At 38.7% G+C, this 20,298-nt stretch overlaps 3 protein-coding genes across 6 annotated transcripts in view; 1 reads left to right on the forward strand and 2 right to left on the reverse strand.

Moving 5' to 3' along the window:
* The first annotated feature begins 6,986 nt into the window (after window positions 1-6,986).
* Window positions 6,987-10,677, forward strand: plin2 (perilipin 2). Its single transcript, XM_059355414.1, has 8 exons — window positions 6,987-7,093; window positions 7,315-7,361; window positions 7,701-7,896; window positions 8,235-8,317; window positions 8,529-8,814; window positions 9,406-9,584; window positions 9,789-9,905; window positions 10,012-10,677. The coding sequence occupies exons 2-8, from the start codon at window positions 7,332-7,334 to the stop codon at window positions 10,462-10,464; spliced, it is 1,344 nt and encodes a 447-aa protein (XP_059211397.1). The 5' UTR covers window positions 6,987-7,093; window positions 7,315-7,331; the 3' UTR covers window positions 10,465-10,677.
* A 129-nt stretch (window positions 10,678-10,806) lies between these two features.
* On the reverse strand, window positions 10,807-13,958 carry cdca9 (cell division cycle associated 9). 2 transcript variants are annotated; one of them, XM_059355415.1, is made up of 10 exons: window positions 13,793-13,958; window positions 13,584-13,715; window positions 12,810-12,850; window positions 12,671-12,722; window positions 12,488-12,555; window positions 12,344-12,405; window positions 12,181-12,264; window positions 11,746-11,827; window positions 11,424-11,510; window positions 10,807-11,311 (listed from the first exon to the last, which is right to left on the reverse strand). In XM_059355415.1, the coding sequence occupies exons 1-10, from the start codon at window positions 13,902-13,904 to the stop codon at window positions 11,267-11,269; spliced, it is 765 nt and encodes a 254-aa protein (XP_059211398.1). In that variant the 5' UTR covers window positions 13,905-13,958; the 3' UTR covers window positions 10,807-11,266. The 2 variants fall into 2 exon arrangements, with proteins under 2 accessions (XP_059211398.1, XP_059211399.1); XM_059355416.1 differs by having other exon boundaries at window positions 13,584-13,710; window positions 13,793-13,957.
* A 1,685-nt stretch (window positions 13,959-15,643) lies between these two features.
* Window positions 15,644-20,298, reverse strand: part of dennd4c (DENN/MADD domain containing 4C) — a 41,043-nt gene continuing 36,388 nt past the window's right edge. For all 3 annotated transcript variants that reach the window (XM_059354649.1, XM_059354648.1, XM_059354647.1), the window contains 9 exons: window positions 20,028-20,203; window positions 19,664-19,822; window positions 19,343-19,541; window positions 19,136-19,246; window positions 18,915-19,052; window positions 18,677-18,794; window positions 18,115-18,271; window positions 17,890-17,954; window positions 15,644-17,612 (listed from right to left, as the gene is read on the reverse strand). In XM_059354649.1, coding sequence (XP_059210632.1) covers window positions 17,476-17,612; window positions 17,890-17,954; window positions 18,115-18,271; window positions 18,677-18,794; window positions 18,915-19,052; window positions 19,136-19,246; window positions 19,343-19,541; window positions 19,664-19,822; window positions 20,028-20,203 — 1,260 coding nt within the window. In that variant the 3' untranslated portion in view covers window positions 15,644-17,475. The remainder of the gene's footprint in view (window positions 17,613-17,889; window positions 17,955-18,114; window positions 18,272-18,676; window positions 18,795-18,914; window positions 19,053-19,135; window positions 19,247-19,342; window positions 19,542-19,663; window positions 19,823-20,027; window positions 20,204-20,298) is intronic.

The following is a 20,298-nucleotide window of genomic DNA, read 5'->3' on the forward strand; positions in this document are numbered from 1 at the left end:
AGGTCAGCAACCAGTGCAATTCTTTTCCAAAAGACTTTGTTTATCTTTCCTGAGAAAATCATTACTGAAAATCATCTAGGTGGAAGTGGGGTCAGGGTGTGGCCCCAAAGGAATACGGAGAATCTAATTTTCAAGCACATACTGACCTTTTCTCACACTTCTAACCTTGTATAGTTGTTGACTCTCTTGATCCTCTCAGTGGGAAATGTGGACGGTTAACTTGGATGTCTTAGCTAATGAGCTGGAGTCATTATCTGAGGATTACACCGGACAGGTGCACAGAGCCCTGCTTAACAAGACCCTGGCCTTGTCTATTTATCTATATTGTAGCTATAAATCTGCACTTACTGCCCTGCTAAACACACATTGTCTGCGTAGATCCAATGTTTATTAAAGGCTGAAGTAATGGTTATTTCAAGAGGACAGGCATCATCTTGTTAAGATGTAATTAATTTCTGCATGCACAGCCTCTCCAGCTTCAGGGTTGGGTTGGAGCTGGGAAGAATAATAGTGCCAAACTTAGCTACAGAGCTACAAAACTTTTTGTGGCTATTTTGGTCCCAGATGTTGAAATTCTGGTATAAATTCACTCTGACAACAAGAATAAAGCCAATATCAAGTCCACTCCTACTTGATCAAAATGACAGCCAGACATTTCTCAGGGATGGTGGTGCTATTCATTTCATGTCCTTTTTTCCACGTTCGTCTGGTAATATCTATAATAATTATACTGTATCATGTTTTTCCAGTGCTGTGTTTGCTATTGTGCACATGTAATATGTAATAAAAAAGGTTTAGTTCCAAACAGAGCAGAGTAGGCTGATTGAGCACACGCTGAGATAAATGATAATGGGTGCCTTTCAGCAAACAGCTGCAGTCATGACTGTGTCTGCAAAAACATCAGTGACATTAAGTTTTGCTATTTTGCAAAAGCACTGTTAACATAAGGATATTTATACTTTCACTTTTATATTGGTTTGGTCCCCTCATCATGGGTGGGTTGCTGAATGAGCCCACCAGGCACACACCCAGGGGCCCACAGGGTCAGGGGGGGCCTTCATCTACAAAGTATCTCTCAAAGAGACACATTCAAACCTGTAAGAGACTCAAAAGGACCACAAGGAAACATAAAATGGCTACAAACAGACAAAAGTATCTCCCAAGAGATACAAACAGCTGCAAAGCAACACAAAGAATCTATGAAGATACAACTAAAGAGACACATGATTACAAAGAGGCAAACATTACAATAAAAAAGGACAAGACAACCAAGGACAAATGAAAACTTTTTAAAGTGTCTGTGTGTCTTTTGCATGTCTGTGCTAACAAAGACACTGAACATTTAGACTGCTATGATTAATATAATTTGAATAATAAATGATATTGTATTCTATAATTATTTAGATCACGACTACTTGTATTGTTTGGTTTATATTATTGGTCATTTTTGGCCACAGCAAAAAAATAACTATCATAATAAATACTATATGCCACCTGCCAAGCTTTAAATGATAGAAACACATAGTCAGCGGCTAGCTGGTAAACATTGCAGAGAAACACCTTTTCCTTGAGAAACTATAGCTTAGTTAGTTAAAAGTTGTCCCGAAATTAGATACACGCAGCTTCAGTTGCCTATCAAGGTGGCTAATCCAACAAGATCTCCAACCTAAACGACAGAATACACAGTGTATCAGTTTCGCCCATAACGTCACGTATGAGCGAAATAGCACACGTGTTATTATACATACACATACGGTTTGCAGTTTTAATAAAGGCAGCCGTTTCTGTAAATTTCGGCTACAAAACCACTGACTTAGGTATAGGGCAAAAAAACCTCCTGTATTTTGTAAATTAAGTATTTAAATGCCAGCAGTGAAGTAGTTACGAGGGTAATGTGAGGAAAAGAAGTTACACAAAAAACAGAAGTTTCTGACTGTGGGTCATGCAAAGTTAGCATGACCCACAGTCAGAATGGCCACAGCCTCTGTGTTATCTACTGTATCTGCAGCTTGACTCATAATCCCACTGTATGAATTGAATCCACAATGCCCTGTTAAAGGTTTGACGGACAGTCTAGCAGACTCATGGACGTCACTCAGGCTTCACTGTGTGACAGCAGATGTATTTAAGGCAGGAGCAACGAGGGTCGAGTTGACCAAAGCATACCGCTGCACCAAAGACATGTCACTTTCTTTCTCCTCTGCTCTAAACCACATCTCTGCCTCTTTTCCACATGATCTAAAGAGCCACTCTCCCACTGTCTGTCTCTTTCTGTCTGCGCTCTTTCTTCACGCAGCGCCTCTGACTGTGTGTGATCCGGAGGTGTGACACTTTCCCAGTAGCCCACAGGTATCCGTTACCCAGCCGGAGGCCTTGGCACGCTGCCCACAGCCCTACCTGTCTCGGAGGGCACAATAGAGGGATGCCGTGTGAGGATCTCCTCTCTGGTCCTGCCAGACTCTGTAACCCCTTCTGACCCCTGCACAACAGCGGGGCCCCTCGTGAAACAGGAGGGCAGAGCCTCTTTCTTTTCATCTTGACTGTCTGTAGAATGAGAGAGGCAGTCAAGACTTGGCTCAGAACACCACTGCCTCAGTCCTCTTTGGAAATGTGCATATCTCTGCTGAATATGTCTAAAATATGGACATAATTGTGCTCTAATTCTGTTAACGGTCTCCTAAATCATATTTATGACAATTTATGCATGCGCCTCTTATATTATATATGAATGTTCTCCTTTCAGTGCATGACACTATATTGCTGCACGTAAACCAATGCATTCCCAATTGTGCAGAATATTTTTTTATAAATATATTTATTATTTCTTAAATATCTCATATATATATATGTATATATATATGACTAGACTGGCCATATTTTATGACCTGGCAACCAACAATTTAATACAAGTTGGAGAAGAAGGTATCATTTGGGAAAGACACAGGCTGTGATGAGTGAACTTTATCTACTTTGGTGCCATCTAGTGGCATAAATCTGTAAATACTAGGAAGTATGCTAATAAAATATCAGCAAAAGGCACAACCAATGACTGGTTTGGCCATCAGATTAAGCTACAGGCTTGTGTTATATTATATTATTTTATATTATATTATATTATATTTTGTATATATTATTATATTGTTATTGTTGAGTTATTTTATAGGATCTTAAGGTCAGTTACATTTATTATAACTTAATTTAAATGACCGCTAATGATCGATATCTTCTAATCCACAGAGAATGAGAAAAACTATTGTAATTTTAAAGGAGTAGCAGCATATTCATTTTCAGTATCACTTTATTTACAGTTGCTTGGTATCCAGCTCATAAAATATGGTCTGTAATTGTGTAACAAAAAAACAAACTCAACATTTGCAGTTTCTATTATGAAATATTTCTGTCTTACATAAGAGTAGACTCAAAGTGTAGATAATTGTGTGTTTAGTGGTTTTGACCTTTTTGCTTTATCTGATAGAGTGCAAGAATCTAAGGTGATGTAAAACAAGTCAAGTTAGGACATTAAACCAAAATGAGCCTGACTATGTCACTTTGAACTGTATTTGCACAAGGTTGTGAATCAGATTACTGCTCATCCATGTGTGGACACACTACTCCTATCTGCTATAGTGGTTATTTATAGTTAGTAGCGGTCTCTTTGGGGGTAGTTTTGGTCTCTTTTTGTGCTCATTTAATGTCTCTGTGGTTTTGTGTCTTCATGGTTGTTTTGTCTCTTTGTCATTTTGTGTCTCTTTGTCGTTGTGTCTGGTAGCCCTGTGCAGTAATCCACCCATGGTCTTCAGTGAAACTGCTGATTCCAAACACTCAAAACTGGACCTTAAAACACGATATATTTCCCTCTTCAGTTTTGGACCCTACTGTAATCCTTTAAGCCTATAAATGCATTTTAGAACATGTTATAAAACTGTAAGCCAAATATTATATCCCTGAAAACCCAGTACTATAGATTTCAACATGTAATCCCGGTGAGTCATAACTCTTGATCACCCGGTTGAACTTTGCACAACCAGCACCATGTACTTGCCATCTCATCACATAGAGGCTGATCAAGGCAAATAAAAGAATATGACGTGGAGAATAAAATATGAGCAGATCAATGTCCAGTACAACGTGGTACCTATGTGCCAGTGTTTAGAGGCAGGCTTATATTCGGCGGATTTATCAACCACAACTATCTTAAAATCTTCTGTGGACTTCAAAATCTTATTAAAAATTAGAGTCTGTGGTTTACTGCAGCCAACATTTTCATATGGGGTCTATTTGAGTTATACAAGGGCTGATAAATGGGCCCCAACGGGATCATCTACAGAATCCAGAATCCAATGTGTTAGCCAACTGGAGAATCTGAGCTAAGCCCATGTTTCCTCATCTGGCCTCCAAATGTGTAGTATAAAAGAAACTGCCTTAACACTTAATTTACATTTTTAATAACAACAATTCTTCACTGAAATGAGCACTGACACATAGAAAGAATATTGAAATGCTCTCAAATTCAAAACAGAGTCACACATGTGGCTCTGATGAGCTACTGGCAAACACAGACGGACCTGTTGATCCGTGGGTAAAACACTGACGTATGCTACTATTCAGCCCATTAGGTTTCATTTATTAAGCAAGGTGTTATGTTTGTCAAATTTCTTGCATTCAATTTAGGATATCCCTTAATGTTTCTCACAAATAGCATGGCAGCAAGTATACAGCTACACTGGCTGATTTTGTCTTATACTCAACTTAGTATTCATATGTAGTCAGATAAAAATGTTGTGGATAATCAAAAACATTTTAAACGACTTACAGGCTGTTATGCTGTCATGACTTACTGGAACACTCAAATAGATAATGATGCCATCATAAGTGTTTTTTCGCAGTGTCTTTTAGCACAAAACAGAACTTGGTGGTCCTTTATTTTTCCTGCAGAAAAAAAAAAATCACAAAGTCTGAGACAATTTCTTCTTTTTTACTTTTAATTAATCCAATTCCAACTGTTCTCGTAACTATATGGATAATGCCATGTATGTATGTACAAAGAGCCTATATAAACTGCCATGAATAAAAAAGCCATGTTGTCACCGAAGCATAACTTCATATAACCATTGCATAACCAATATACGACTCTCTTGATTATGTCATCCAATGGTGCTTAAAGTAAATCATGTGGCTTTGAGACATAAAATGTAAATTAAAATTAGCCCACATGGGTCTAGAATGATGAGCCTGAGCCACACCAAGTCCTGCAAACTCAAAGCTGAGTTTAATCTAGCAAAGCAGACAACTGTCTCCACAGCCACACAGACCCCCAGAATCCTCAGCTTCTCTACGTTTTAGATGGCTGTCATAATTTGATTAATAGCATATTTTTTCAGGAATGCAAGTCACTAAAGCATAATATCATCTGAAATAATAAGGACCTTCTGCATTGTCTCTAGGAGCCCTTTTTCTAGTGGGGCCAATAGTTGTAAAAAAATAAATTTAAAAAATCTATTTTTAAGGCTTGCAATGAAGCATGGTTTTGTTTTATTTATATATATCATTATTCCCTTTTTTGTATTGTTTTATTTCACAAGACATTTTAGTTGTGTTGAATATATTATTTTGTCTTTGGTGTACTGTCCTGTTGGCTTTATAATGTTTTAAGTTGATTTCAACTGTGTGTAGCACTACTGCCTCAGCAAACTTCTCCTTAGGGAAAGATTCAATACGTATAGTGATACAGGGTTAAGATTCAATATATTGCAATACTATAAGCAAGTTATTCTTAGAAAAAAATGTACATATATCACACAATTAACTGAATATTCTAAATTATGTTTTGACAAACTTTCCCAGTGTTTATTGGCCCATTTCACAGCAGTTTGACTTATCCCAGCATAAAAGCACAGGTGATACCAATAACACTTATGTATTATAACTTGTGTAATATAACACTCATTATCTATTTAAGATAAGATATGACTTTATTCATCCCACAGTGGGGAAATTAAGCTGCCACAGCAGTTCAAAAATACAGACACATAGGTATAGAAAAGAGAATAAAGAATATTTTACATTATTCTGTTTTCTATATCTATGTACAGTCATGGAAAAAAATATTAGAGCATTGTTTTCTTCAATTTACTGTTCATTTCAATGCCTGGTACAAGTAAAGTATTTGTTTGAACAAATATAATGATAACAAAAAATAGCTCATGAGAGTAATTTAAGAGCTGATATCTAGACATTTTCCATGGTTTTCTTAATAATGATTTGGTTATTATCAAGAAAACCATGGAAAATGGCTGGATATCAGCTCTTAAATTAAACTCTTAGGAGCTATTTTTGTTGTTATCATTATATTTGTCCAAACAAAAGTACCTTTAGTTGTACCAGGCATTAAAATGAACAATAAATTGAATAAAAAAGGTGGTCTAATATTTTTTCCATGACTATATCTATTTGAATGATTCAGTAAGTCATGACAGCATATCAGCCTGTAAGTTGGTGCAATTTGACATCACACATTTTAATCCTACCACATATGAATATTAAGTTAAGTATAACACACAAAAACAGTCAGTGTAGCTGTAAACTTGCCATTTGTGAGATAACTTATCTTAATATCTCAGTTAATAGTGTTTAAATGTTTCACTACTTGGTCTTATGGAAACATAAAATTAAAATATTGTACCATATGTATACTTGAGTGTATGAGAAAGCGGGTCATAGATAATATTTGGCCTGGGATCCTGTGGGTGTATCAATCATTTCAGCCCTGCAGTTAATGTAGGAGTTGTGTTTTTTTAATTCAGGGGTCCAAGCCTACTTCACCAGACATGTAAAAACCATAATACTCCTCTTTCGACTCTGGCTTATGAAATGTTAAGAAATCATAGTGTGTCATAGCTTGACCACGTGATGGCTGGTCTGAGAGGAATTTCCCGACTTAAACTTTTACCCGTTTTACCTTTGCCCTAGAAACACTACTGTCGCTGACGTCAACGTGTGGCGCTACATCTCGCGATAATTATAGATATAAATACAGCAGCTGTCGCCAAACGAATCAGTCAGCTCAGACACTTTGGATCAGTTGTAGCTTTCGGTGAGTTTCTACTTCTATCTCTTTCAAGTGACTTTGTAATAACTATAGTTCAGTTGTTTCTCTAATGAATTGACGCTACCTATTGTAATGCTATAAGGACACACTACCGTAATACGGAAGTAATAGACCTCTTCTCGTGTTGGTTCATTGATTAAAACAAGTCAAGTTTATTTCGTTATTTTAAACAGAGACCTGACATATTGTGTCTTATCTCTCTACAGGTTTTCTTTCAGCAAACATGGCAGCAGCTTCAGTTATCTCAAATCAGGTGAGTTTTCTAGCAAGACTTGGCACTGAACTAATGATGGTAATTTGGCTTTTTTTTAGCTTGTATTTCTTGGAATTTGTTGGAGAAAAAGCTGCTTTTGACCCTTTAAGTGCCAAGAAACGACACTAGAAAGTGATGATAGTCTTTCAAAAGATCTCACCCTTTAATTTTTTTTACATGCAATACTCGTATTGTTTTAAAATATGGATAATTGTTCAGGTTTTTCTGTTATTAGTTTTTAAAAAAATCATTAGAATAGAAACAGGAAGTGGTTAACAGGAACAGCACAGTTGATTTTGTGTATTATAATCCTACTATTCTCTTCATATTTCCTTACAGAACGTGGTGGAGAGGGTGACCAGCCTTCCTCTGGTGAGCTCCACCTATGACCTGGTGTCCAGCGTGTACACCAACACCAAAGACAACCACCCTTACATCAAGACTGTGTGTGAGGCTGCGGAGCAAGGAGTCCGGACCATCACCTCTGTGGCCCTCACCACCGCTTCACCCATCATCGGCAAGCTGGAGCCTCAAAGTACGAACCCTTTAGTGTGAATTTTAGATTTTAAATGGCTAAATCCGTCTGTACAATAGACATGACTTGTCAAAACAATACCTAATGAACTGAAACTGTGAGGGTAATTATGTGCTGACCAGCTGAGTCACACAGAGCTTGAAACAGGAAGTTCAGATCAGGCTGTTGACTCATTGTGATCTTTCACCCAGTTTTTCTGTTTACTCACCCATAAAAGCTTGATTAACAATTCTTCCCTAAAAGGAACATTAAATCATTTCTCTTTCTAGTATTTTCAGATTAAGCTTTATTTAAGCTTGCGTTTAAACAGCTAATTTACTTTTTTTTGTTGCCGACAGTTGCCATTGCCAATGACCTGGCCTGTAAAGGTTTGGACAAGATTGAGAAAACCTTGCCAATACTTCACCAGCCATCTGAGCAGGTATGCACTGGATTAACCAATAGCTGGCACAACTATTCAGCCAAAGGTCAGAGTACTTATGACCCAGCCAGATTTCACAATGTCTGAGCTGACAGTTGACGTGACTTAATCTCCTGAGGGTTCAGTCATAACCTACGCCCCATCTTTCTCAACTCCTGTTTCCTCCCATATTTAGTAATAAAAGAAAAAAAACCCTGATTTTGTCCCCCAGATTGTCTCCAGTGCCAAGGATGTAGTAACCACCGCTAAAGATGTTGTGACAGGCACAGTGTCCGATGCCAAGGACAGAGTTTCAGACACTCTGACCAATGTCGTGGAAAAGACTCGGGGCGCGGTGCAGGATGGGATGGACAAGACCAAGGCAGTTGTCAGTGGGAGTGTGAGCACTGTGCTGGAAAGCAGAGTGGCCCGGCTGGTCAGCAGTGGAGTGGACACGGCACTCAGTACCTCTGAGAGTCTGGTGGAGCAGTACCTGCCTCTGACAGAGGACGAACTGGGTGAGTGGGGCCAAAATCTACCAGTTAGACCATCTGGTGTAACACAGAAATCCCACTTTAACACTAAATAAAGTTGTTGTGAAAAGTTCAAAACAATCATTTATCTTGTTTTGGTTGTTTGATGAGCTAATTTTGAAAGGATTAAATGAGATTGTTGTTTTGGCTTTAAATTATGTCTAAACAACTAAAATAGAAACGGGAAAGGCCAGCGAGATTAGGCTTGTTTTTCTGTAACAAGTTGTATCAAAGGTCAGTTATTAACATGCAGCTGGAGAATGTTAATGATGGATTTTGTCCAGTTTTACAGGGAAACAGGACTGATCTGATTATGGTCTTCTGAGAATTAGTGGTCTGTTTTTCTGCATCATTAAAAGGAGTTGTTTAGTATGTGCAGTTTATAGTAAATAACCATGGTGTTATTTGAAATGGATCTGTTTTAAGTTACTGACAAGTGAATAACATTTGTCACAGATTTAAACCATCCAGCTATTTTAACAACAATACAGCTCAGACCTCAATATAGAAGCATCATTATAACAAACCTCAAAGTAATCAGATGTTGCATGTCCTCTTGTTTTCCTCTTGTGACAGAGCCAGAGGCAAACGCTGTGAAAGGATTTGACAAGAACAAGCCGAGCTACTATGTCCGCCTGGGGTCCCTCTCCACCAAGCTCCGTCAGCGGGCGTACACCAGGGCTGTGGCCAAGATCAGAGATGGCAAGCAGCGAAGCGTGGAATTTATTTCTGAGCTGAATTCCACTGTTGACCTGGTGGGTCTCCATATCCATGACTTTAGACAAGCATTACAATCTCCATAGACACTTGTCCTTAACACGTCATTAGGACAAACTTAAACTGCAGTAAAAACACAAGCTACATTTTCATTAACATTCGGCCCCTAAAATGGCTTATAAAAATAATTTATTTTTCCGCTTATGGACAGAAAATATATTTAAAAAGTTTTGTTTTTCTAGATTGAATATGGCAGAAAGAATATTGACGGTGCTAACCAGATGATAAATGACAAGCTCAACTCCCTGGTGGTGTGGAAGTCCAATAGTCCAATCCAGGAGAATGGTCACGAGGCAGAGGTAAGAAGGTGCACAACACAAATATTCAGTAAGAGAACACACTCAATGTGTAAAAAAAATATGAAAGTGTCTCAAGTTATTTATATCTGTTTATTCCCTCTTCCAGGTAATTGAGTCCCGCACCTTGACCCTGGCACGCTCCCTCACCCAGCAGCTCCAGACCACCTGTCTGGTCCTGGTCTCAGGCCTGCAGGGCCTCCCCAACCACATCCAGCAGGAGGCGCTCTCAGTCAGCCGCTCTGCCACACAGATGTACACCAGTTTCAGCAAGGCTAACGCACTCGGAGAGCTGCCCGACACTTTGCTGACCAGCAGCAAAGCCCAGCTGAGCAAAATGAAAGATTCGCTAGACAACGTCATGGATTACCTGGTCAACAACACACCGCTCAACTGGCTGGTCGGTCCTTTCTACCCCCGCTTGGACCCGCAGCAGACCCGCGCACCGGCTTCTGCTGCCAGCAGCACACAAGCTCCTTCCTCAAGCTCCGCCTCCAGCCAGTTACACAGAGAGCAGCCCATGGAGGTTGAGATGGAGTCACTACATTCCCAGCAGCAGTAGTGATCCTTTACGAGTGTTAAGGAATATATTCTGCTTTGGAGGCCAAGATTAGACTCTTCTATTGAGTTAACTTAACTGTAGTTCTATGTAAAACACAACGCTATTTTATACTTTTTTTAAAATTTGTAATTCTTGTTGAAATCACATTTGTATGTACTAGCCAATCAGGCAAAACTTAATCCTGTGCTTTCTACATAAACTTTAGTGGAATCAGTGTTTGCATTTACTTTCTTTTTCCCCCTCCACATAAAAACTGAATTTCCTTTTGGTTTTAAATGTTCAAAGTAATGACGAAAATTTCGAAAGAAATGTTATGGGACATAAAACAAGTGTGGCAAGATCTCAACTCAAATTAGGTTTTTATTATTACAGAGAATACAATAAATACAATTTTAAAACAATTATATCATCATGTCTGGCAGGGTAAAACCCTTAAACTTCAGTAGTATTGTGAGATCCAGTGTTCCATTTACCACATAAATAGGGCTCCAGTTACACTTTAGCAATGCTCAAGTGTTAAACTGATATTGATTTGTTTTTAATAATCAGGTCAAATTAAGCTAATTCAATACATTTTCAAACTTGTGATGGGCATTTTAAAATTTTACAGACAGAACAAATCATACTGACAATCATGCAAAATACAAATAAGCTTTATTATATTATTAAAACTCCAAGACAACACACCACTGCTCCTCTTATTAGACACATCTGTCTAACATCTGATATTTATTAAAATTGTACTAATATAAAAACTTTAAAATGTAATTCAATCCAAATGGAGAAAAATCCTGGTCTTTACTCATCGCTGGATGCGACTTTGCCTCGACAAATAGTCCATCAGACTCTAAAACCCAAAATAAGTGGTATATTAAAAAAAGGGGGAAAAGGCTTTTGTCAAAACCCTTGTTCTGAACATTACATGAACACATAAGTCACATTTAAAAATTAATCATTACCGTAAGCTTCTGAATCTGGCACCATGCCACATCATCAAGCAGGTCCAGGCTAATTTCATCCTTTGTCTCTTCAGAGAAACAGACAGTCTGGGAAGAAAGAAAACAACAAGCAGAACACACATACGTTTGTGGAATCAGATAATAATCCAGGTCTATTTTAACACTTAAATAATAATAGCAGTATAAAAGGATGACATGTATTCTACAAAACTTGAATAAGTCATAAGGGAAACTCCTTTGGTCTTGAAAGGTTTAGTACTTTTAAGAGATGATACAAAATAATGAGTATAAAAAAAACAAAAAAAAAAACAACATCAGGTACCTGTCCTTGAGCTGTGGTAACAGTGATGTGTGCAGCACAGCCGGCCTTTGAACAGCTCAGGTCACCAGCAGAGACAACAGACCTGGGGCAGCACAAGATTAAGGGGCAGAAAGTCTTAGCTGACCATTTACTAACTCAGGGATACATTGATTTAATCAATACATCTGTAAAACCTGAGCTTTTCCACAAAAAATCATGCAAAAGCACCACTTTAAATCATGCATGCATGACTGATTTCCAAAGAATTATGAGCATAAATCTGATAAAGCATTAGAAAAAAAAAAAGTTTGACTGAAGAAATCTTAGTCGATGAATCAATTCTCTGGTACAATTCTCTAAAATAAACATCTCCATGCATAAATCATCCCCATATAAATTTAAAGGCTACACAACAATATTAAAGCATGTTTTGCTCAACTTGAGGCAGTCACAGACCTGAGTTTAGGTTTGGCTGGTGGGGTCTGGTCATTCGTCTTAGTCAAGCGGCTTTGAGTTCTTTTGACAATGACTGAGGTGCCTCTGAAGAAAAATATGAGCAATGTTAAAGCCACCATACCCATTTATGTCAATTTGCAAACACCTTAACTTCCAATCTTACCGGAGATTTCCAGTGCTGTTACTCCCAACTAATTTTCTGCTCTTTTTGGGCCCCTTTCCACCCTAAAATACAGAAAAAGAAGCATTTTTTCATACATAGACTTGTCTCTCATGTGTGCAAAAATAATCTGCTCCATTTACTTGCCTTAGAGGTCTTGGATGAGGACCGCTGCACTGGGGTGGACTGAGCTGGTGAAGAATCAGTTGATTTTCCTTTAACAATAAAAGCAGAGAAAATTACTGCTTTACAAAATAAAAGTGCGATTTTAAATTGCGCATTTTATGGTCAAGCTAAATTACTACTATCTTGCACTTAAAGTAATTTCACCTCTTTTACTGTGTACCCTCCTAAGGGGCGGCTGCATCTCAAGGGACTCATTCTGCAAGAAGTGAGAATTATGCCTGTTATGTTAAAAGATCACCACTAGATGACAGCAGGTGCGACTTAAACAACAGACTCAACTCACCTTCATTGCAATTGACACCTCACTTGCTGAGATTTCCTCCTCTAAAAGAGCAGACAGTGATACAAATTAACATATCGAGGGCTTGGAACCAGAGGGGCGTAAGTGGCAATTTGGGCGAAAATGAGTTCTATATAAGAAATTAAAAGGTCTTGATGAGCTCTATCTAGTTGTGCCAAAAAGACACATCAGAAATCTGCCTGTATTGAATAAAGCAACAAAACAACAAAGACCTAACGCAAAACTTTGAGGTTTGTTTGGAGCCAGAGGGGCGCAAGTCCACTTACGCCGCTAAACTGAAATGAAATGTTAAACAGTTTAAAATTATGAAATGAAATGACTATGTATACAGTATTTTAAATGAAATGGAAAAAATGAATTACTCATGAAGTTAAGAGTGTTTTTAACCAGTGTCTTGACCAATAATTTCTGCATTGATCAGCAGATACGCCCTATATTTCTTTAGAAGAATTGGAAATATTTGGTGCCAAAAAGGAGTATTTGATGTTTTTGCCATATTTTCAAGATTTTAGAATATGTTCATTGTGTTAATATGCCATAATATGTTCACTTAAGTACTTACTCATACGTATGTATGTGGTTGCAATGTTGTGGTTGATGGTTAATAAATACAGTTGATTGAAGTGTACGCAAAATTTTGTTTTGGCTCTCCTGTAAAGTTTGTCAAATGGCACTTACGCCCCTCTGGTTCCAAGCCCTCGATATTAAAGTCAGACATCCTTTGGATGAGTTATGTTAATTAATTGAAGTTCTCACGGCTTATTAAATCTCCTATGAGCGTGTTTTGAAGAGAAGGAAGCGTCTTCATCAGCTCCACTTTGAAGACTTTGTCCACTGTTGCCAACGTGTTTTCCATTCTGGCTTCTAACTCGTTCATGCGCTCCTGTGCTGCAAGGAAAAGATGTTCGCCATTTTTAGGACCAAGGTGGAGACGACAGAAGGATGTAAACCCTTATTTCTCAAACCTTCTTTCTCAAACTGTTGAATGAAGAGAGTCCGTCTGTTGTATTGCATCTCTGAGCTCTGCTGTTCTTTAATTTGGGCATTTCCTGCGTTTCTCCTCCGCCTTAACACCATCTTGTTGTCCTGTCTTCTCAAAGTTCAGCCCGTGTGTAAAACACCTCCGGCTCCTCTCCGCTAAAACACACCTGTGGCCGTGCTACGTTTAATTAAGATATCCATGCGCTCACACTTGAAACTCGGTCATGCGGTTCTCTCAGCGACGTTGCTTGGCGGAAGGATACAGTCAGGTTTTTATATTTCAACATATCAGCCAGATATAATAAACTTCAAGTCTTCAAATGAAGACTGACATCGTATACAAATACTTTGCATTATTTTATTTTTTTTCAAACTTCTCTTTATTGTTTTTTTTTCTTTCGTTCACATACAAAAATAAAGAATGTACATGTTCATTTATGCTTAAAATCAACACGAAAGAATAGAATGATCGTAGAAAAATAAAAGCAATAAAAAACCCCCACAAAAAACAAAAAAAAACAAAAAACAAAACGAAACAACACAAAAAAACCTAGGTGGAGTCAAATCAAATATCAAAACAAAAATAAGGGTTACAAATAAAATAGATTTAAATATTAATAATACAACTCGGAGGATGTCAAATTTTCCAAAATTTACATTTGTTAATTTTTCATGGGGTTATATTTAGTATAATAATAACCCATAAATGGCTGCCATATTGTGTAAAAGATATCTATCTTACCTCTCAGGGTGAATTGTATTTTTTCTAACTGCAAATGTTTCATTATATCATTAATTAAAGTTTGATAGACTGGAGGATTTTTTTGTTTCCAGTTCAGCAGAATTATTCTTCTCGCTAACAGTGTCACAAAACAAATCACATTCTTCTGGTTGTTTGACAAAGAGAGCTCCATGGCAGCTGAGCCAACCCCAAACATCGCAAGAACTGGGTCTGGTTTAATATGTTTCTGGAAAATCTCAGATAAACTTTGAAATATCTTAATCCAATAGGTGGCGATGCTTGGACAAGTCCAAAACATATGTGCTAATGAGGCGGGTGCCTGTCCACATCGATCACAGAGTACTTTGCATTATTTTATAAACATTTTCTTTAATTAATTCATTGATTGTTCTAGCCGAATTCCATGTACATACGTGCAAGTTTACAAGTCTAAGGTCCATTAAAAAATAATACAAAAATAGATACACAATTATTATTCTATATTAATTTAATTTATTTATATTTTTCAATGTTATGTATTCTCAGAGGTTTTTTTGTTTTCTCGGTTTGTTTGTTTGTAGTGTGATGTTTTACATGTCAACCATGCTGTGTGTGTAACAGATAACTTAAAAAACAATTAAAAAAATATTTGTATACAATTAATTATACAAGAACCATAATGTAATGTCGGTAAATGTCTGCTTCAAACTCATTGTACAATTAGAATATTGACTTATGTAGCTGTAGATGGGCTGTTCATTGTTTTGGGAAAAAAATGTTTTTTCCACAATTCATGGAATAAATTTTTCCTCCAGTAAAATGCTGTGTTGCATGTTCCAGACCTGAAGCCGTTAAATTACATTATGTAACAGGCTACACAATTTCTCTTTTATAAAACAGAACATTAATTTTTTTAAATTAGATTACTAAGCCATAATAAATGTCATAGTACATCCACCCTAACTTTTGCCAATTCTGGCAGTTACAGCCTTTTTTAATTCTCAAATGGAGTAAGGAAGATGTCAAAGGCAAAGAACATGAATACCTGCAGCTTCTCACATGAGGTACTGACCTATACAAATTCTCATCAGCACAAAGACAAAAAAGTGACACATTTTGTTTTCAATCAGTTCACAAACTCATTTATTGCAGCGCACTTAAGTGTTGACATTCAATTCCTTTCCACAGGACGGTAAGAGATCAATGAATCTATTGTTAAACAACAGTCTCTTCTGTACATCCTCTGTCATAAGGAGGTCAAATTTACAAAGTCAGTACATTATGGGATCCCTTAAGACAGATTTCAAGGAGAAGGGGGATTGTTAGTCATAAAAAAGCTGAGTTACACTGTCTGCAATCCAAATGTCAATGATAGAAAAATAAATAATTGAGAATTTCTTTATGTTTTAGAGGATAAACTATGTAATCGATATTTTCTAGGTGGTCTCATCCTCACCCTGGGTTAACATCAGCTTTTCATCTGTGCAGTGCAAATATATTATCGCTTCTGTACAAGTCACTCTCCCAAGTCTACACCCATTTCCCCCAACAGTCATCACAGCACTTTGCTTTCTTCTGTCTGTTTTAGCTTTTAGTGGAATGTCATGTTGTCAGCAGTACTGAAGAAGCCCTTTGCAGTATAAAGCTCTAATTGCTACCAATATCTTCTGAAGCTACTGTGTGTAAACTATAAAAGCAATCTTGTCTGCAAACAGTTTACCCAATTTTTAAAAACGACTGGTGGCTAAAGTAAGAAATAGCCCCAGTACATGTGAGTTACAGTTCTAATTTAACATTAGGATATAAGGCATATTAGCTGAACAAGTATGGTTTGTTACTGTTAAAAAATGCAGATATTAAAAACACAAGTTGAACTGACTGCTCTGTCACCGAGGCACTCACCTGTCTCCCTGCAACAGAACACGTCTTTGCTTCAAAGTGTGGGAATCAGTAGTGCGGCATGCCTTTTCACTTCCCATTGATATATTTCTTTTATAATCTCTTCCTCCAATTGGCTGTGGCTGTTGCAGAGATAAATAATACTCCTTTAAGACCTGGTTTTAATTGCAGGGCATCTGGAATGTTGCAGATTTAGTGATTGATAGTTAGTGATTGTCCTCTCCCATTTAAACGTGTGCTTCCAATGCATATTTACACAGACAGAGAGCAGCGCTCTGAACCTGTACATTTACAATGAAACAAACTTTAACATTCATTAAGACTTGGATCACACAAACAGTCAAGGTATCGAGACTCGTTGCCTCCAAAAAAAGGCAACCCTGGTTTCAGATTTACACCAGGTAAACAATATTTACAAAAAGACAGGTGGGCTTGAGTTACTGCTTTTTTCTTTTTGTTTTTTTAGAAAGTGCACAGAGGAAAAGTCAGGGTATGTACACAGTCTCAAACAACTCAGACTGATGTAATGTGGGGACAATTAGGAAAGATTTAAGCAAAATGGGCAAAAGGCTATGGAACAGGGAAGTGACACAAACAGATGTCTACACCATAAGGGCAGTCAATACATTCTGTACAGTGATTAATCATTCTATACACCATCTGAAAAGAAATACACCTCAACTACTCCCATAACATTCACTGCAGCTTTCCAAGCCATTTACACAAACAGTCCCATCTGTAAGTAACTGCTTGGAAAGCTGATGAAAAGCATTATACGGTTGTAAAAAAAAAAGAAGACGAAGGACATCTTCCAAGACAAGAAGAAGAAGAAGGAGAAGAAGAAGAAGAAGAAGAAGAAGAAGAAGAAGGAGAAGAAGAAGGAGAAGGAGAAGGAGAAGGAGAAGAAGAAGAAGAAGAAGAAGAAGTAGTACCATGTTTGGGCAATTTGGAGGTGTTTGAATAAAAAATATTTGTGCTCACACTGCGCACCGCCACCTATCCTTCCCTCCTGCTGTTTCACTTCAGTCAGATTTTATCTCTTTGTGGTCAGATGATGGGGGCCCCAAAGCATTTTAGGCACCACTGGACGCTGGGGATGGGCGGTCGATCAATGCGGTGCAAAGACTTGAGTTGCTCGGTGCTCAGTTGGTCGTAAGCCTGGCGGTACTCCCTGTCAAAGGCCTCTGCAGGTATTCAGTAAAGACAGGTTCACAAAGTCAGAAAAGAGAGCGAAGTAAGGCTGTGTCTGAATTTTGAAGGACAGCTAGAACATTTTAACCAGCTTCACATTTAATAAATCAAAGTGTGCAAGCCATTTCTTCAGGTATACAAATAAAAATGCTATTGCAACTTTACTGACAATGCTTAAAAGGCTTCAAAATGACATGATACAACTGAACAGAAACATTCAAGTCCTTTTACTTCTTCTGTTGGTCGTGTGATCCTGGTTAATTCACTCACCTACGTCGATGTTCTCCTTCCCCAGGGCCACAAGTGAGAGGAACAATATTTCTCTGTAGATACTCCTGAGAGAAAAACAGAACACAGAAATGAGACATGAGAGGTGTTTTCAATAACATTACAAGAATAGAAATGTTTAGATGTTTTACAGAAAAATCTCAAACTAATAAAAAGAAATAAACAGCGCTAGATTGGACACATCTGTGAGGGAGGACAAAGGCTGACCTCTGCCGTTTGACCCCCTCTGGGCGCCGTTTGATCTCTCGGATCAGCAGGTTGATTGGCCCGTAGACGTCGTTGGTCTGGATGTTGCGAACAATTGTGTTGAGGAGAGTACGAATCTCCTGGTGGTCTGTCGGAGCCAGCGTCCCCTTCTTCTCCACTGGAAAATAACACATGCGCCATCAGAAAACCTGTTATTTTATCCTTTTAAGTCAGCTCTTCAGGCCAACAGTGCCACTGTATCCATACAGGTTACTACATTATGTAAATTCTTTGCCATGATTTCAGCAAAGACTAAATCCATAACAGCAGCATGTCATATGTGAAACATTCATATTTAGCTCAACTGGAACCTAATACATCAACACACTTTCTGCACTTTCTCTATTGCAAATAGTTGTTTTGTCTCCCCCTAGTGGTAGAAACAGTTTCTACAAAAAAAACATTAAGCCTTCATAGTGGCATTTTAAGTGTTTCATTTATTTTTTGTGGTTATTTACTACAGTAATGGCTAATATAGGATAGTGGACACTTTGGCTGGGTCTGTGTCTGTGTGCATACTCACACAAGGTCCTCCAGAGCAGGTAGAGGGGCTCTCCATGATCCTGGTGCAGGTTGATGTTGTCCCACAGTAGCTGGACATAGACCTGCTTACTGTCCTGGGACAGTGACGTCAGTGGCAGCTGCAAAGATAAAAATTCTAGTTATATGACCACAAAGGAAACATGGGACATTCAGAAGATCTTGGGATAGAAGCAGCTTCCTGACTAAGAATGAATGACAAATAGGATAAAATGAATAACCTGCACTCCTTTGTTGCAGTGTTCAGATGTAAGGATGAGACCAGGTAGGTGAGTGGGCAGGTCCAGGCGACGGAAATACCAGACCAGGTTCCAGAAGATGATTGGGTGCTGGCTGAGGAACTTGTGGGTGTAGATCACCTGGTTGGACATGACAGAAAATCTGAGTACCTATGTGGTAGAGATTTGTTTTAGTTTCAGACAATGACATCATGTGTGAGTACCTGATCTCCCTCATTCTCCAACAGGGTCTCCAGCTCCTTGCGCAGCACCAATGGACTAAGGTACGGTACGGACACAGGCTTGGGGTTCGGCCGTTTAGCCCCCATGCCATCCTGACAAACACAAACACAACAATCCTTTTCACTGCACTGCAGCTATAGTGGTTACTTCAGTATTTAGACACAGTCAGGTTAGTCTGGAGCACTGACCGACATCTCTTGCAGGCTGCAGGGCAGGCTGGTAGTGGAGACACCGTGTCCGGGTCTCTGGGAGTAGTCCAGGCTCTGCAGAGGGCCTCCAACACTGTTGCTGCGGGTCAGTGACGTCCCACTGCATCTTTGCTGCTTCCCTGCTGCCTGGTGCTCCAGGAGACCTAAGGGGTCTGACTGCACCGGCTCTGGAATCAGACTAGAAACACAACAGGCAACGAGGACTCAGGAAAAGTTGGTCAACAAGACACTGTAAAACTGATTTTACACCTCTAATTCAACACGCTTTTAGTGTTTGACAGGAAGCTGTTTGGTGTATACCTTTTATGTGTTCCAGGCAGATTATCTGGAGTCTCTCTAGATTCCTCTTCAGGGAAAGAGATCAGGTCTGGTGCCTTAATGTCAGCAGAGCTGCTGGCTGTGGGCTGCGTACTGCTGCTGTGGATACTGTCTCCCGAGGCACTGGGATTCATGTAGAAGCTGAGAGGGAAAATCACTGAATATTCAGTTTCCTTTATGTTATATACGCTGACATGTCTGATTCGACATATTGTGTCAGTGCATTTAATTTACCTGCAGAATAAGCAGCCATGGGCTTTGTGTTCTATGAAAGCCTTCATTTTTGTATCTAGTGTTTATTAGATTGGAATGCCTGATTTGACATTACAGCCAAGCAGATTCTTACCCGGTCACTGTGCGCAAATCATGAAACTCGACGTGCAGTAAGGGAAGAAAGGCTGTGCGACAGAAAGGACAGTTGGTATTCAGGTTGGAGTCATCAGCTGTCCAGCCCGCCATTATCTCCTCATCATATACCAGGGCTTCACACGAACGGCACTGTGAGCAGCTTGACATCAGCACCTGTCAGCAGGGGAAAAATCACCAGGAGTTATGCCTGTGTACATGTTGGCAGTGAAAGCACAGCAGCAGCACAGGTGTACGTTCAGTATATCTGA

This window comes from Centropristis striata, chromosome 17, assembly GCF_030273125.1.
Source record: "Centropristis striata isolate RG_2023a ecotype Rhode Island chromosome 17, C.striata_1.0, whole genome shotgun sequence".
NCBI lineage: Eukaryota > Metazoa > Chordata > Actinopteri > Perciformes > Serranidae > Centropristis > Centropristis striata.

Coding starts and splice junctions, on each gene's coding strand:
- plin2 (XM_059355414.1), top strand. CDS start 7,332: ATGGCAGCAGCTTCAGTTATCTCAAATCAG. Junction 8,318..8,528: donor TTCACCAGCCATCTGAGCAG/GTATGCACTGGA, acceptor TTTGTCCCCCAG/ATTGTCTCCAGTGCCAAGGA. Junction 9,906..10,011: donor AGAATGGTCACGAGGCAGAG/GTAAGAAGGTGC, acceptor TCCCTCTTCCAG/GTAATTGAGTCCCGCACCTT.
- cdca9 (XM_059355415.1), bottom strand. CDS start 13,904: ATGGTGTTAAGGCGGAGGAGAAACGCAGGAAATGCCCAAATTAAAGAA. Junction 12,556..12,670: donor GAGGGTACACAGTAAAAGAG/GTGAAATTACTT, acceptor TTATTGTTAAAG/GAAAATCAACTGATTCTTCA. Junction 11,312..11,423: donor GCCAGATTCAGAAGCTTACG/GTAATGATTAAT, acceptor TTTGGGTTTTAG/AGTCTGATGGACTATTTGTC.